General features: G+C 35.2%; 1 protein-coding gene across 21 annotated transcripts in view; it reads left to right on the forward strand.

The window, feature by feature from the left end:
- Nrxn1 (neurexin 1) overlaps positions 1-18,523 on the forward strand; it is a 1,076,729-nt gene that overhangs the window by 942,149 nt on the left and 116,057 nt on the right. For 11 of the 21 annotated variants that reach the window (XM_038319674.1, XM_038319675.2, XM_038319678.2 and 8 more), the window contains 2 exons: positions 1,024-1,113; positions 2,493-2,812. In XM_038319674.1, coding sequence (XP_038175602.1) covers positions 1,024-1,113; positions 2,493-2,812 — 410 coding nt within the window. The remainder of the gene's footprint in view (positions 1-1,023; positions 1,114-2,492; positions 2,813-18,523) is intronic. The other 10 variants (XM_038319688.2, XM_038319690.2, XM_038319689.2 and 7 more) reach the window with 2 other exon arrangements.

Consider the following 18,523-nt stretch of genomic DNA (forward strand, 5'->3'; position numbering starts at 1 on the left):
TAGAAAAGCTCTTCTTTCAAAATACACTATTGAGCACCGACAGCAGCACAGACTCTTTTTCAGTGCTTTATAGATGAAGAAAACACTGTCTACTTGCAAGCATAATTCAAGGTCAATGTGAAAAGTGTTTTCTATTCAGTGAAGCAAGACTTTCATTTAGTTCAGGTCTGTAGCCAAAAGCCACTGTTTACAGCTTCATTTGGACCTTAAGTTCTTACACCTTTCTTTAAAAGTATTTTTTAAATACTTTTAATAAGTAAGTGGGTATTTGAGCATACAAGGATTTAAACATACTTTCTTCAAATGCTATATGCTTCAGCATGCTAAACTTTAGTGAAACTGAAGGACACTCAAATAAAAGTCACTTTTGTCAAAGCCTTTCCTAACTCTTGTTTGGTGATATGAGATGTAATCTCTTACGATGCACAAGTGATTGGTAAACTAATTTTGGTAGAATACACAAGAACCGTTTGGACTTTGTGGTTTTCTTAAACGAAATGATAAGGGAATATGTGGTCTTAATAGGAAATAAAGTCTTCTAGGCCTATTTGAAATGCTTCAGTGTGATAAAGACGGTGTTAAGTTTGGTGTTCATAAATTTCCAATCTGGAATAAGAGCTTGAATGTATTTTGTAAACTTAAACCTGTTGTAGCTGAACATGTTTAACTAGTTAATAAGAAACATCAAAAAGACAAAACCCTGAGGCCAAGGGTCATTTTTTTTGTAAAGCGATTATATGCTGTTTAAATTGATTGTTCGGGTCTGTCTATAACATAAGTTTAATAACCTAGCTCAAATGCAGATTTCTAATTTTCAATTAACATAGGAATAATTTTGTTTGCTAAAATAAAATAAATGAATGAATGATAAGTCTGAAACATGAAATGTTCTAGGTAGAACTTTTTAAAATTCCAAATTTCAAAAAATCATGTGGCAACTGTATAGCTCGAGCTTTAAGTATTAACTTTTAACCTTTGACCTTACAGATTTTAACCAATGAAATGTCTCTTTAAACTTTAAAGGAAACAATGATAACGAGCGCCTGGCGATTGCTAGACAGCGAATTCCATATCGACTTGGTCGAGTAGTTGATGAATGGCTACTCGACAAAGGTAAAAGCATTGATTAAAACTTCAAATAAAACAATAATTTGAACATAACCAAGTAGTACTTCATTGTAACACTAATAAACATAAAAATAAATTTTCCGTAAAACTAAATTAAAAACAAATTTAAAACAGTAAAATGTAGATAGTAATATTTGCATACCTTGTATAATAATTTCTATACATTTTTAGAAGCACAAACGGTTTAATAATCTTACCCAGTTAACTTAAGGTTAAAGGGACTGTTAAATATAATCCACTAACTCAATCTATGAAGGTACTCAGAGCAAGCATTAACCAAAAATGATAAATCATTTATAGATTATATCCATGTTCCAGCCTCTAAATTATTAACTAAAACATATGTAGTTCGGATATCTTTATCATGGTCCTGAAAAAAAAAGCAAACTCTTTGTTTAAACTGTAGGAATCTTAAATAGTGGGCAATATGGATTGCCAGTCAAAAATGAAGTCCCTTTAACGTTTGGAAGCTTCTGAGACCATTTGGGAACAAGCCCTAATTAAAACGGAACTTAAATTTGTGTGCATGCTTTCTGAGTGGAGGGCACTCTGCTCCCCGGAGCTCCATTGGATGATAATGGTACTGTTGCTAGGATTGTTGATGGAAATGTGCCATAATTTCTCCATCGATTTGTGTATCATTCCTGAAGCCACTTTTTACATCTGAAGCTATTGGTTTTTGGTTTTGTTCTTGGTTTTGTTTTTTTCATTTTATTTTGTTTTGTTTTGATAGACTTGCTGAAAGCCAATCAGAAAAAGATTTTTGAAACTTTTTTTGACTCTGACAAACTCAATGTAAACTATTCATTTCCTTTCAGTGTGATTGCCGGAAAATAGAATAATTGAAATAACAGTGGATTATTGCCTTCCAAAAAATAAACTTTTCTAAAGAATAGCATATAGAGTTGTATGGGCACTATGTTAATTATGAATTTTTTATGATAATTTTAAAATTAGACTTTAGCTCCTATAGATTAGTTTTAGAGGTGATTTTAGGATAACAAATATTTGAAATGTTAGCTATATCATACTTTTTAAATTTACACTTTGAATTTGAGACACCAACTGCAAGTTATTGAGGCAAAGGAAAAGGGGATTCACTAAAATCTGATTTGTAATATATGTTTGATTGGTCTTTTAGCAAAAGCACAACATTTATAATATGTTGAAAATTTATAAATATTTGCCAGTAATTATGCATTTCATGGACACCTCATTTTTAAGCAATGAATTATGAGTCAATTGCCTCTCTTATAGTTTATTGCTCTCATTATCCACCCCATGAAAGATCTGTTTTATCATCCTTTGTAGAATTTAGAGTTCACAATCAACATTTTTGCATGTATGTAATATTATTTTTACAGGGCGTCAGCTCACAATCTTCAATAGCCAAGCAACCATAATAATTGGCGGGAAAGAGCAGGGCCAGCCCTTCCAGGGCCAGCTCTCTGGGCTTTACTACAATGGCTTGAAAGTTCTGAATATGGCAGCAGAGAATGATGCCAACATCGCCATAGTGGGGAATGTGAGGCTGGTTGGTGAAGTGCCTTCCTCTATGACAACTGAGTCGACAGCCACTGCCATGCAGTCAGAAATGTCCACCTCAATCATGGAGACCACAACAACCCTGGCTACCAGCACGGCAAGAAGAGGAAAGCCCCCCACGAAAGAGCCTGTCAGCCAGGTGAGCTCCTGCATGTCACCCTTTCCTTCTGGATCTGTCCTCATCAAAGAGGCCTTTTCTGAGCATGTATCTTTTCCAAACAGGATTCTATTTCTGATCTTGTGTGTTGGCCTTTCTTGGAAGCTGTTGTATGTGATCTATGAATATGAGCAATGTGGATGTTGTTTCATAGAAGTCTGTAGACAGAAAAAGTCTCTGTATTGGTTTGGTAGTTGTTACTTTGAGTCAATAGCCTTGGTTTAGCACATACTGGTAGAGGGAGGATCTGCTAATTATGGAGAAACTATAATTTTAAGGTTAACAAACAAATAAATGAATGGCATATTTGAAAGGCTTTGTTTAATTAAGCTTAGCCCTTCTTCAAAATAAATGGAGTTAGGTTCATATATTCCATGATGAATGATGGGTTTGTTTTCTATTTGTGAGGAAAGTGCTCATTGCGTTGTCTGAGGGTCAAGATAATTTGTATGGTGTGTAATTAATTAATAATGTAATTAAACAGAATCCACACTAATGAGTTTATTGCTAAATTCTTTGTCTACAAACTTTGAAAACAGAATCATTAAATATAATATTGGTAGAGTTGGCAAGCTTATAAATTCAATGGCAAAATTCTTACTGATTGCCTAGATAATTTCACCATTGACATTACATCAGAGAGCAGCGATAAAGACTTACTAAATGCTATTGATGCTGTTGAAATGCTATTGAGTGATATGAGAACCTTATTGATTAATGTAGGTTTTGCACATAATTCATTTGTTAATTCTTTAAGAATTTTATGGGTTCTTTTGTGGTTCAAAATTGGTGGCTTCAATTTGCTCTTAATAATGAATGTCTTCCATAGTTATCACATAATGATTTTTCAAATATATGATCTTTATTTATCCAGGAAACTGTATTTCAAATGAGAAACTAATTAATACAATCATTTTAAAAGCAGCTTTTGGATCAGGCATTTGAAAGAGATTATCAGATTTGTAAAGAGAACACTAGAAAACAAGTTCTGTGTGTATTAGTACTGTATCATGTCATTAAGATGTATTTCAGAGGGAAAAAAGTGAGCTGATTTTTTACTTTGAATAAGATGGAATGGTATGAGTGAATAAGAAAGAGAAAAATAGGTACTTAATCAGGTGAAGAAGGAATTTGACTATGTAGTGTGGCGCTGTGGGCAGGCCTGCTTTTCATTTTGCTCGGATCCCACTCGGCTAGCTTTACACGCGAAATATCAACACACAAATTGTACTCTTTTAAATACTGCCTGGCCCATTATTTTCAGCCTCTTACTCACATCTTGACTAACCCATATCGAATAATTTGTGTAACACCATGAATGGTGTCTTACCCGGAAAGATTCAGCATGTCTGACCTGGTTGCTGGCTTCATCGCATCTCTCTCTCTGAGCAGAGGCATGGCAGTCTGACTAACTTAGGAGAGGCGTGGCATCTGACTGAGCCATCTACCTCACTTCCTTCTTCCTGTTCTGTCTACTCTGCCCACCTAAGGGCTGGCCAATCAAATGGGCCAGGCAGTTTCTTTATTAGCCAATGATAGTCCTCCATCATGACTAAATATTGAAATATCATTTCATAAATGTGGTACAGTGCTATATTGCATATTTTAAAATAATATGAAGCTATTTTATCTCATTTGGGGTTTATTTATTTGCATCTGGCAAACAAAGTGTGCTGTCTCATAGGACATGCTCTATTATGTATTTATTTCTAACTATCTACAAGGACAGATTATTCTCTGGGCATGAGGACATAGGTAGATGTCACTACCCTCATGACATTAATTTCAGTAGGAATGTTGACTTTGAAGAGCATCGTGTTGTTATCTGTACTTTGTTTAGATTTACGCTACTGTTGATGACATAGCACTCAGTTCTTTGGATAAAGACTTGTGACTTTAGACAGACTGTTGCTTGGTCATGATGCTGAGTAGCCTTTGTTTGCACCTCGCTTTGAAGCTGTTGTTGTTTAACTGATGACAACCATTTGGCCAAGGCAAACCTAAAACAGGAAAAAATAAATGTAAAGTTATTAGTAAAGTATTTCCTTTACATAAAATAGTGGCTAAGAAAGTATGCAAGTGAGTTATATGAGGCTGGAAATGTTTCTATAAATACAATTTGAGTTGGTTTAGTATTTGTATTACTAAGCTTGTATCATTATTAAGTAGCCAAAATTCCTAGAAAAACTTGCATGTTTTCAAAGAAGGAACAATGACAATCATTATTTTAATGTAACTTAAATAATGTTTTCTGTTTATAACAAAATTTAAATATGCAAATAGCTCTTTAATTTTAAGAAACAAATTCAAAGATGTTTGGATGCATTTTATTAAATTAATTAATACAAAGAGAAAAGGGTTCACAGTCATTAATTATCAATGTGAAATCTTTCAGAACTATTCCAAGCTCAAGGGCAGTAGTGGTATAGAGAAGTAAAGAACCTATTCAATTAGTGATCGCTTGGTTCATTGGAAGAAATACTGAGTTAAATCTAAGAGTACTGTCTTCATTTAAAAGCAGATACTTTAAATCTTTAAAATTTTCCTCAATCAATAACAGTGATTAAATAATTTGTTTTAATATTATACAGATCAGCTGTTACTGATATTCACTGGAAACAAACATCTTAATTTTTGAAATAATTTTTGAAGTACTTTTTCAGTCACGTGTGTATGACTTAAGGTAACAATTGAGCATACACTATGAAGGAAGGAAAAACACTACAAAAGAAAGCAAAATATTTTTAATTATAGGATAATTCATTTCCATTTTTCATCTTAGAATTGAATTTTAATTGCCCTCTAAATACAAAAACATTATTGATAGATGGTATATATAGAGAAATGACTGATAAAAAATAGATAGATAGGTCTGAATATTACATCTCTAGTTTTTGATTGCTAAAAATTATACAAGTATCATAAAATTTTAATGAGTGATTTGTAATACAAATCCCAAATCCAAAACTTTGTCTACTTTTTAAAGGTTACATGAAACATCTGTCCTTAAGCTTTGTCCACGGTGACCACATCTGCTTGCTTTTATCAAGTCCCCCACTAAATTGTGTACCAAAGAGGTCATTTCATTTTTCTAAAGCCACACTGTACTGTTTTTTTCAATCAAATTGTATTTTCTTCAGTGATAACACTGAGCTACTTACGTGACAATGACAATGTACCTAGAGGGAGTGCCATGTTTTAGAACCGTGGAAACAGATTTTTGGTCCACCAGAATTAAATTGGATTCACTTCAAATAAATGATATGACATTTTTTCAGCTATCCTGCAGGGCAGGGATTGGGTGCGAAATGCATTTCAGGTTTCACAGAGTTGGTGAATAGAGGAGTGTTCAGAATATTCTCTGTGAAACCCCATCTATTCCCACTTATAAGTACATATGCTTTAAGAGATAAAAATAAAAAGGTTTTCATTCTACGTGATGATCAGTTTTCATACTGGTTTCTTAACCTTACATGATTTAGGATAATAAAATAGTAGAGATGACTACCTAAAATGAAATGGCTTTTTTAAAAAAAGTATTAGACAGGACAATATTGATAGCGATAGCTTTTTACAGGGGTTGAATAACTTCTATGTATCTTGTATTACTGGAATGCTTAAGTCAACATATCTTTTTTTTTTTTTTTTTTTTTTTTTTTTTTTTTTTTTGGTTTTTCGAGACAGGGTTTCTCTGCAGCTTTTTTTTAGAGCCTGTCCTGGAACTAGCTCTTGTAGACCAGACTGGCCTCGAACTCACAGAGATCCGCCTGCCTCTGCCTCCCAAGTGCTGGGATTAAAGGCGTGCGCCACCACCACCTGGCTAACATATCTTTATAAGATTTACAAACTTTCTGAAATCCTATTCTCACAAGGAAAAATATTATCACAATTCATTCTTTGAACATGGAGAGCCATTTGGTTTTAGAGATTGCCATGCAAAAATTTTGCCTGTTAGGTGCTGTGTCCTGTTCTGGGTAACTTCTGCGTTAATCTTTGTGTAAGTGACCAAAAGAAAAGCACCTAAGAGTCTTAACCTTTTTCTGATTTTTAATTAGATTATTTATTGCTAATGTATTATTTCTTTTAAGACCAATATCATGACTTTTTCCTCTGAAATATGACTTGGTATTACTGGAATATTCCTGGAATATTCAATGGTATTTTCTCTTCTTCCCTTCAAGATTATTTTACATACTATATCTAGAATAAATAATTCAGAACCTTTATGTTGTTTTTCTTGCAGAAAATATAGTGTAATAGAAAAAGCATATCAAACCCAGACTGCACTTTACTTTTCACACAAACAACCACAGTGCCCTGTGATTTGGCTGTTTGACCTTCCCTCAACTGGTGATGGTGTGCCTCTGTAATAAATGAGACACTACAAGTCTTTGGAGCTCTTCTCAGTTTTCAATTTTAATTGGCTCCTGCCTTGATGTGCTTAATTAGTTCCTCTCATCATTATTTAACAAAGCATAGATACGTTCCTTTCTTTTTGATAGAACAGGTACACATCCCAGAGGCCACTAAGAGTTCTAGTGTTTACCTGTTACTCTATGTAATTAGTGAGAATGGCTATTTTTGTTTCTCAGGAACGTTTTTACAGCACATAAAACTGTATTGTACTGTGCTTTTTTTCTTACATACATAAAACTTACCTTTGCAAGAAAATCATACATAACTAAATATTGAACTTCATCCAATATGTGCATAGCTTAAGCTGGTTGTAAGATCTTGTCTTGGTTTTTAGAAACGTTTCCATCATTTTATTTCAAAAAATCTGGAGATACTATAAAAAATGATACTTTGAGAGATTTTGGGTTTTGTTGCTTTGTTTCTTGTTTAGTGGAGGAGTTTATTTCAAACAACTCAGAAAATATTATAGATGGAGACAGGTTCACTCCATATTGATAGAATGTCTAGGAGCCTTTCTCAGGCTCCTGGTGAGTGTTTTCCATGTTAACTTAGGACATCTATGTAAACAGAAGTTTCTGTACTGCTGCTCCCACAGTCATTCAGTCCCAAATAAACACTCAGAGGCTTATAGTAGTTACAAACTGTTGGACTTATTTTCAGTCTTATTACTAATGGCTTCTCTTTTTTTGTTTTTTCGAGACAGGGTTTCCCTGTAGTTTCTAGAGCCTGTCCTGGAACTAGCTCTTGTAGACAGGCTGGCCTCTAACTCAGAGATCTGCCTGCCTCTGCCTCCTGAGTGCTGGGATTAAAGGCGTGCGCCACCACCGCCCAGCTACTAATGGCTTCTTAAAACTGAAATTAACCCCAATTCTTATCTATGTTTAACGTTGTGGCTTGGTACCTTTTCACAGTAAGGCATTCTCACCTTGCCTCCTCTGCTTCTGGATGATGACTACAAGTCTGCTTTTCTCTTTCCAGAGTTCTCCTAGTCTGGATGCCCCACCTATACTTCCTGCCTGGCTACTGGCCAATTAGAATTTTATTAAAAGGGTGACAAAATTTACATGTGCAAAAGCATTATCCCACAATACATCTACTCAAGGAAAGGGACTGCTGAGAATCTTCATGATAGGTTGTCAGAGATGTGTGTACTTCACATCTGTCACTGAGACTGAACCCACTCATTCAAGTTTTTATGAAAAGAAACCCAATCAGTGTTCAAGTAAGGAGAAATATTTAATGTTTTAGATACTGCAATTGCTTCCTGGAAGCTTTGCAGCTACTCATGAAAAATGAATACTATTTGTTTGAAAACTATAAGCAGTGTACACATATTTCCATGAAAAATACATAGTTAACAAAATATACCTCGTAACTCCCAAGAACAAATTTTTATTTTTATTAAAATTATTAATTAACTGTACTATGGCTTCTATATTAAAAAAATGACAGTGTTACTTATAATTGTGCATGTTCCTGATAACTACTTTGCATTTTTAAACTGCTAGTGCTAGAAATAATTAATTTTATTTTTTCTGACCCAATCGTTCTGCTGAATTCCCTTAAATCAATGTACAATTTTACATCAAGTTTTAGTGCATGTTGGAAAAAAACACACTTAGAGATTTTAAAGGATATACAAAGCCATGTTCTCTGGAATTAATGATGTCTGTTGAGAAGAGTATAATTCATTATAATTCATTTTAATTGTGGTAACTAGAAGCTGTTTGGAAGGTGTTTTCCTCTCTTCTTGCTGACTAGCTAAAGTATCAAAGGCACACATTTTAAAAGGTTTTATTTTAAGATGACAATGCATAGTTCATAATCTGGATGTTTGAATGGAAGAAAAGATATTCTACTGAAATTTGCAAACCTGGCCTTGAAATATTGTCTGATAAAGCTGGACCTAGACAGTATGTGAGTTCATTCATAAGCTTTTTTACCCAACGTAACACATCTGCACACCAGTTACTCCAGGCAAGATACTGTTCTATTCATTTGAAATACAACATTATGCACAATTAGACATTTCTGCATAAAACTCACATTTAGTTGAGGAAGATGAACAGCAAACAAATAAAAAAACAAATTCATACTTTGTGTGGAATGTCAGATATCATAGAAAAAGATGCTGGAGAGTCCTGCGTGAATAACTGTGCTTGCAGAAGCCAAAAAATGGATTTTTTGAATAAATGAGTTTTAAGTGATTGTGTAGTGGTGAGATGAGCAGGCCTGCTTTTCATCCCGCCCAGATCCCACACGGCTAGCTTTACACCCGAAATAATTACATGGAAACTGTATTCATTTAAACACTGCCTGGCCCATTAGCTCTAGCCTCTTACTGGCTAGCTCTCACATCTTGCTTAACCCATTTCTAATAATCTGTGTAGCACTACAAGGTGTTGCCTTACCAGGAAAGATTCAGCATGTCTGACCTGGTGGCTAGCTTCATGGCGACTGACTCATGGCAGTTGCCTCACTGCCTTCTACCCAGCATCCTGTTCTGTTTACTCCGCCTACCTAATTTTCTGTCCTATCAAAGGGCCAAGGCAGTTTCTTAATTAACCAATGAAATCAGCACAAAACAGAAGACCCTCCCACATCATGATTGTTGATAAAACATCTGTTAACAAAGAGAAATTGCATGCTATCGTTAAAACATACCCTGAGATACAGAGCTTTGCACCTTCTCTAGATAGTTCCAATGGTGGTAAATTGCTCTGTTGGAGACTTAGAAGCCAGGGGAAGTAACAAGGAGGCACCAAGATATGCTCCATCTACTAATAGCCTGTGTCCTCTGTCTTCTAAGTATCTTAATTAAGTCAGATGTGTAGCCCCATTCTAGGGCATGTATGAGTCTGAGTATGAGACAGAAGTTAAACAGATGTGGTTTTACGTTCTTCCTTTCCACCACTGAGAAATGGAGGCAAATAAAGTACATAGCTCAGGATTGTCTGTCTGTTTTATGAGTATTTTAAGCGAAATTAGACCTTTGTAATTTATCTATCATCTATATCTATCATCTATCTATCATCTATCTATCTATCTATCTATCTATCTATCTATCTATCATCTATCTATCTATCTATCATCTATCTATCTATCATCTATCTATCTATATCTATCTATCATCTATCTATCTATCTATCTACCATCTGTCTATCTTCTATATCTGTCTCTATCTATCTATCATCTATCTATCATCTATCAATTGTCATCTGTCATTTATAAAACACATGTCAGGGAAACACTCCACCATGGAGTTTGTTTTATTGCTTTTTTAAACATTTGTTTAAGGCAAACATATACAATTCATAAATATAACACCAGATGAAATTTTGATAGTATTTAAAGTGCTTAGTCTAATAAATAAACAACCAGCCTTGCCTCCTTTAATTTTCAGTCATGTTTATTGTAGATTTTCACTCACATAGCAAATTATTGTTTTGAAAATGCAAATGTAATTACCTCATTTCCCACATTAACCCATTGAAGCACATGAAGAGCAGATTCCTGATATTATCCACAGCCTACTTATTGTTTGCATCCTAAATGGTTCATTTCTGCCTTTTGTCAAGGTCCTACTGCACTCACTATGCACAGTGCCCTCCAGGTTGAGAACCCTTTCGAGGCACTTTATATAGATAGGTTTTGTGAATTACCATTCCATGTCACAAGTCTACAAATTCTTGTCTCTTTTACTTACTAACTGATCATAGTACTTGATGCATTGATTTGAATGACTAAATCAATGAATCTACTAGCATTTCTGTCATTCAACATTTGTAAAAAAAATATTTTTTTCTAGAACAAATGTGAAATGAGCCATATCAGTCATTTTGAACAGTATCAAATTTTCAACATGGTCCTATTTCATTAATTGCATTTCCTTTTTATCTGACATGAACACATTTAAAATCAGTGAAATCATCTACAAATATTTTTATGGCCCTAGAAGATAAATGTCATTTTCTAATTACTATGCTACTACAAAGGCAAAAAATGATACTCAGTGTCCTTGAAGTCCTAAATTTCCCCATGTGCTTTCAGCTTTTTTAAAGTTTACTTCAAAACATGAAACACAGCTAACCTTTTCCTCAGACTCCATCTCTGAAAGTCTGTAGTTCTTCAATTGTGTGGCTCAGTTTCAGAAGGGTGAATTTAGATATTATGTAGCCATTTTCAACATCAATCTTATTTTTATGTTTGCAGTTATGTAGTTTCTACAGACATGTTTTGTGCTTATCCACAGTCCCTGTAGAACATGCCTGGGTCATAGATTTGGAAATGGAATTCTTAGAAATGTGAGCATTTTGTCTAAGATCATGCCAAGAAAAACTCTTTGAGCCTAGACATGTATTACTCCCCTTTGTAGGTCTTCAGGCATCACGTATAAATACAATTCATGCTGTAGTTGTAGAAAGGGCTCACAAAGTCCCTCCTGTAACTTTAGATCCATTGAAATTTGATGGCATTTGGGAGAGGGAAAATCATTAGGGCCCCTGATAGGGTCCCTATTCCACTAGATGGTTTTATATCCATTACAGTGGGTATGAGAAATACAGACATGAATTTGGGAGGGAAATGTGTTGGGTAAGTGCTAAGAAAAGTTAGAATGGGGAGGAGGGGACAGATAAGATCAAAATACACTGTGTGCATATAGGGAATTCTCAGTAATAAAATTTTAAAAATAAGGAAAATACGGCTTTTGCTGGACAATGAAAAGGATCAGATGATGAAGCCCCATGACTCAAGGAGGCTTCACATGGTTTATTAAGGAGCAGGATAACATAGGGTCAAGGATTCCAGTGTGCCATGTTAAACTCGAGCTTCCCTTATACCAAACACACCATGTTTCTTAACCTCACAACATTCTAACTTCCTGCATATATAATTGATATGATAACTGCATAAACTTGTTATGAAGATTACATGACTCAACATAGGGTAAGAATCATATCAAACTGCGGTTTCATGAGCATTTTTACTGCCAATAAGTGAAATTTTCATGTTACTCGTCCAAAAATATAAAATAATTAAAATATTTTAGTCAAGTACTTAGCAAATATTATTGCTACTCTATGACAGTTATGTTTGTAAAGTTTTTCTCAGTAAAAACAAGAAATCAAATTATCTTATAACCTTGACAGTTACTTCCCTTATTTTTGAAATTAACTGAATTTTGTGTCTGAATCAAAGCATTAAATGTGTGGCATGTGCAAAGCTAAATTCTCTTTGGATTAAAGTGGCTTTTCCCACAGGAATGTGAGGATGAGAGATGGGGCAGGGCAAAGAGTTGAAAATTATGCAAACTGTCTTAGTTACTACTCTACTGCTGCGAAAAGACACCATGACCAAAACAACTTATAAAATAAAACATTTTAATTGGGGGTTTGCTTATAGTTTTAGAGGGTGAGTCCATGACCATCATGGTGGGAAGAATATCAGACAGGCAGGCAATCATGGCCATAGAACAGTAAATGAGAACTTAGACCTTATATACAAACAGTAGACAAAGAGAGAGAAAGAGAAAATGAGCCTGGGGCTGGTGAAATCTCATGGTCCACCCTCCAGTGATACACATTTTCTAACAAGACCACAGCTTCACCAACATTACACATCCTAATCCTTTCTAAACAGTTCCACTAATTGTAGACCAAGCATCCAAATATATGCACCTATGGGGAGTCATTCTTATTCAAACTACCACACAGAGTGTTGTCCTGACAATCAGTGTATGTGTGGGAAGGAGTAGTTCAACATTGAGTACTGCCAAGGTCCTCATGAGGAGCAAAAAGAGGGAGATCATGAGCAAGGAAGTCAGGACCATGAGGAGTGCGTTTACCCATTGAGACGGTGGGACAGATCTAACGGGAGACCACCAAGTCCAGTTGGAATGGGACTGATGGAACAGGGGACCAAACCGGACTCTCTGAATGTGGCTGACGGTGGAGGAGGACTGAGAAACCAAGGACAACGGTGATGAACATGAACTCTACAGCATGGACGGGCTCACTGTGAGCCTTGTCAGTGTGGTTGCTCACCTTCCTGGACTTAGGGGGAGCTGGGAGGACCTTGGACTTAACATAGTGAAGGGAACCCTGATGGCTCTTTGGCTTGGAGAGGGGCGGAGTGGGGATATGGGTGGAAGGGAGGGGAGGGAAGGGGGAGGAGGAGGGGAGGAGATGGAAATTTTTAATAAAAAAAATGAGAAAAAAAAAACATTGAGTACTGATGTCATATACTCTTCAAGCCACAAGTTAGTAAGGATCATGCGTTCTGTAAGTGCCTGGTAACTGGTTCCTAGTTATTAACAGCCAAATGGCCAGTATAGGACTGGATTTTGAACATATGGGTACAGTATCTGTCTCAATAGCATGTGTTGATTAGGGAGCTAAAAAGATTCATGACATGTTCAGGTAAAAGAGTCATTAAACTGTGAGTGAATGAGATTGAATTTATAGCTCTTGATATAATTTCTTTTGCTGTTGCATTAATCAGCATTGAGACATAAAATGAAATTAACATATGACAATAGTTTCAGCAAAAGAAGATTGGGGAGTTGGTACCTTCTTTAAGACAATTATTCTGTTATAGGACAAAAATTCTTTGATTAAACAATAAGCCCATATCTAAGTGAAAGAATATATTTAGTTATTAATATTTTCATCTGACCACCACTATAATTTGTACTAATATTTTGTAAACTCCTTATCTTTGAATACATTGGCATTCTTATAGTAAACATATTGATGTATTCCTTTCTAATACATAATTATCATGAAATGTTAACTGTGTGAGAATATGTGCTAATAATGCTCTTATCATTTATGATGTGTAGAGCAATTAAGCCTTATTTGATTAATGTCAGGTTATAAATTTCTGTGATAATTTCTGACATGTTTTGTCTTGTAGAAGTTTATTTGATTTTCTTATTTTTGATATTACTTAAAACTTTTCTGAGCATTACACAAAAACACACACATGCACACACATACACACATATATGTATAGATATATACATACACACACTCATACACACACATACATTTCTAAGGCTGTGATCTCTATAAAAGGGTTAGGCCATTTACCTGATTTTATTAGGTATTAACCAAAAAAATTTCTCTCTACTTCATCTCTCCTCTATTTATATAAAATTCTAAACTGGTAGGTAGACCTGGTATTAAGCAATAGGTTTTAAATTGTCTGTAGTTTAAAGAAACCAAACAAGAACTAGTTGTGGAACACATACCTGTTATTCAAACAATAGAAAAATTAAGGTGGGTGGCAAGTTTGAGGCTGGCCTGGGTTGCATAGTGTTTCTCTGTCTTTCTGTCTCTGTTTCTTAATCTCTCTCTGTTCATCTTTCTGTATCTCCATATCTCTATCTCTTTCTTTCTTTCTTTTTCCCTAATTCTATCTCGCTTTGAAAGGAGGAGGGAAGGGGAAAGAAAAATACCAATGTCTGTGTGTATGTTTTTTTCATCCTAAAATGAGCATATGAATCTCTGGTATTTTTACTTAAAATATTTAATTTCTGAATAACTTTTGGATAATTTAGGCATGCCACACATTTACTAGGTATAAAAATACTATTTTTGAGGATGAGATGGATCCCATCCTAATCCTCTAACAAGGACCGTTTTCTCTAGCTCTTGACTCTCAGTGAGTCCATACATTAGAGAATTCTCTGCATTGACAGTGGCAAAGCTTTAGAGTATCACAGATTTGGAGTCTATTAACAGAATCACTAATACAATTGAAGCTCAGAGACAAATTTAACAGAGGAAGATATTTTAGTCCCTTTGTAATAGCAAGCATATTGGGAAATGCACTTCTATTATTGCACTTCACCAGAGTGTTGGCAAGGTGCTAGACTCTATCTTGACTCTAATTATCCACCTTCTATCCTCAGTGTGTTTAAAATCTATGTTATATCTGTACAAAAATGTCTTCTATAATAGATGTCGTCATTCAGTCAATACATGCATTCGTGGTGGAACCACAGCCCCCTTTCCATCCATTTTTTTTCTCATTTTTTTATTAAAAATTTCCATCTCCTCCCCTCCTCCTCCCCCTTCCCTCCCCTCCCTTCCACCCATACCCCCACTCCACCCCTCTCCAAGACAAAGAGCCATCAGGGTTCCATCCATTTTTAAAGTTTTCTGATGTAGCAGAACATACACATTCCCTGAGAGACACATACACTGACCTAAATAATCTTCCTGACTACACACAACATGTGCAGTGTCTTTCTGACTGTTAGATGTGGGCTCATTATTGTTGAATACTTACGTATAATGCTGTGAGCCTAGACTAATGATGATTCAAATTTATCATGACATACTACGGGAGTATAGGAGTATCAAATAAACTTGGAAAAACCAAATCCGTTGGCAAGTCACTGGCACATAGTAGGCACTCAAATTTTCTCTACTCAGTATCTTTCTCTATATCAGCCTTTGCTGATGCTAAGAATTTTCTAATTTGCATATGGATTCATGAATAGTCAAGAACTAGGGGAAATGATTCACAAGGGTGTTTTCTGAGGCTGCTCATTCATTCTTGGTTCCCCCAAACCCAAAATAATAAAACATAAACTATGTTACTGGCAATACTGTTTGGTTAATAGCTTAAGTGTATTGCTAGCTAGTTCTTATATCTTAAATTAACCCATTTCTAATAATCTGTGTATTGCCACGTGGTTGTGACCCACTGGCAAGGTTCCATCCGGTGTCTGTCTCCTGTGGCAGCTCCATGGCTTCTCCTTGACTCTGCTTTCTTTCCTCCCCTATCTGCTTGGATTTCCCACCTTGTTCTATTCTGCTAAGTTTTATTCATTAACCAGTAAAAGCAATACATTTACAGAAGAACTTCCCACCCCAAAAGGGCATCAGAAACTGAAGGCCAGTCTCAGTTACTTGGTGAGATAGAAGCTAGCCTGAGCTACATGAGTCTCAAAAACAAACAAGCAAAACATATTGTCCCAAATCCTGTAGCAACATTTCATGAGTGACTTTTCCAAGCATGGCATTTACTATCAGTTTATTGATTATAAACTGAGGATTTTCAGTTGTCTAGACTAAGAATGCTCACTGAAGTTTCTATGAGTAATCAGTTTCATCACTGCAGCTAGTCATGGCATGTTTAGGTGTCTCAGTTAAATATATCCATTTGCCATGCGTCTAAGTTAAATGGGGTAGCCATGCACCTAAATTATATATGGTAGCCATGCACCTAAGTTACATGGGATAGACATGCACCTGAGTTATATGGGAACTTGCTTCTGACAAAACACTGAGACAAAAACTATGCACAAAGTCCCCCGTCTGAAATTTGTCTTTGGTATACTACCCATAATAAAGTACGCATACAGCAACATAACAATAACACAAAACCCAAGTGTCCACTTTCACAGCTAGTGATTCTCTGCCGCATGCTTTTCTTCCTATGCTACAGTTGTCTGTGTCATCCTAAATCTTTCTTCACGTCCATAAATGAGTCATTAAGCTTTGGAGAAGCCTATGCTGTAACTGCTTTCTCTGCTCATAAAGTATGAGGAAGCTCTATGAACAAACATTCACATAAGCATGTAGATAATTATTTCCATCAGAACTTTTAACTTTTTCTTTCTTTTATGACATGTATTTGAAGTCAGAACATTTCTTTGCCTTGCTAATCTTTGGTGATTGCCTGAAGCACTGCTCAGCGCCAGATAGATCATGAAAAAGTGGGTTTTGTAAGAACAAATTAATGAAAACATAGAGTTCATACTCTATCAATCACTGAGAAATATATTATAAATTGCTTCATTCTAAATTTTCTCAGTCTTATTAATATTTGCACAATATAAAGACTACGAATGCATATATTGCATATATGGTGATATATGTATAACCATATATGTACATATAAATGAGGGAGTAAGTGAATTAATTTACTTCAAATATAAAAGAAATTTGAAAATACAGCTGTTAGGTTTTGATATCAATCATATCCACACTAGTTTAAGAAAATATATTAGCAGTAATCCATAGGAGTCAAAAATCCTCATTTCAGTTATATAATATGGACATTCTCTACAAAGAATCAGAAGAAAGATCTAAGAGGTGTTTTCCGTAAAATAAGAACGACACAAATAACTATTAATCTGCCTATAGTTAACAGAAATCCACAAAGATAAAACACTGCTCTTGAGGGATCAATCATCGTTTCAAGTCTTTGCATATCCCCTGAGGTGGGGAAAGGGGAATGGTAATGGTCCCCTCTAACCGGACTGGCATTATTCAGAATTAGAATAACTGATATGACGTAAGAATAAATATCAGATTATCTTTTGATCATATGGTTTAATTTTATAGAGTGCTGTGCTTTGATGGTATGTGCCTTATAGTTAGCCTTTTCCTTTGCTGACTTTCTATTATGACTTAGATTGTGACATTTCAAAACAAGGACAGTAGTTTGCCCATTCAATTTTGGAATTCACATATTTAAATGGTTGTCTCAAATATTTGAATACCTTTTCCCAACTTTAGATCATTGAATTAACAAGGGAAAAATCTATAAAAGAGACATAGGCGTGTGATTTGATATACAATGCAGACTCCACTTGTACCAGGAGTCTTGACAGGGTTCCAGGAAAGTTGTGTATAAATACATAAGGTTATGTTGGCTGTTGCTGAAAACAGATAAAATTGTGGGAAAAGTGTAACATTCTGCCCAGTGAGACTTTAAAGTATGTAAATGCTATGGCAGTCCCATTGGCAGGTTAAGGTGGGAACAGAGTACAAAGAATTAGAGAAGGAAGGAAGAGAAGATCAGAGAGACATGCGAGCCTAACACTAATTGGATACAAAGATATAATAAAGCCTGGGGAGTGGAATTAATTCTTCCTTAATGACAAATCTCAAAAAAGCCTATGAAATGCCAAAGAAATTTACTCTTCTTGTGTGGGTTACTTAAGAACACAATATATTTCAAAGGGTAATAGCTCAAATGGTTAAGAGCAAGATTAATTAGGCCATGTTCTTTACTCCTGAGATAACTTGGAAGAATCTGGCACAATTCACTTTTTCTTCTTTGTTACATGTAGACAAAGCAAACAGGGATAATTTGAAATAATCTCCATTAAGGTAATACAAGGAAGGACATGAACGAAAATCATATGCTTAGCAGATGGTTATGATAAGCAACAATCCTCCATCTGTTTCTGCCACACCCCAGTCTGATTCCTTAGGGAGGATGGCTTTTAGTAATTCCACTTGTTAATTAGGTTTG

Source organism: Arvicola amphibius, chromosome 2 (genome assembly GCF_903992535.2).
Source record: "Arvicola amphibius chromosome 2, mArvAmp1.2, whole genome shotgun sequence".
NCBI classification, from domain to species: Eukaryota; Metazoa; Chordata; class Mammalia; order Rodentia; family Cricetidae; genus Arvicola; species Arvicola amphibius.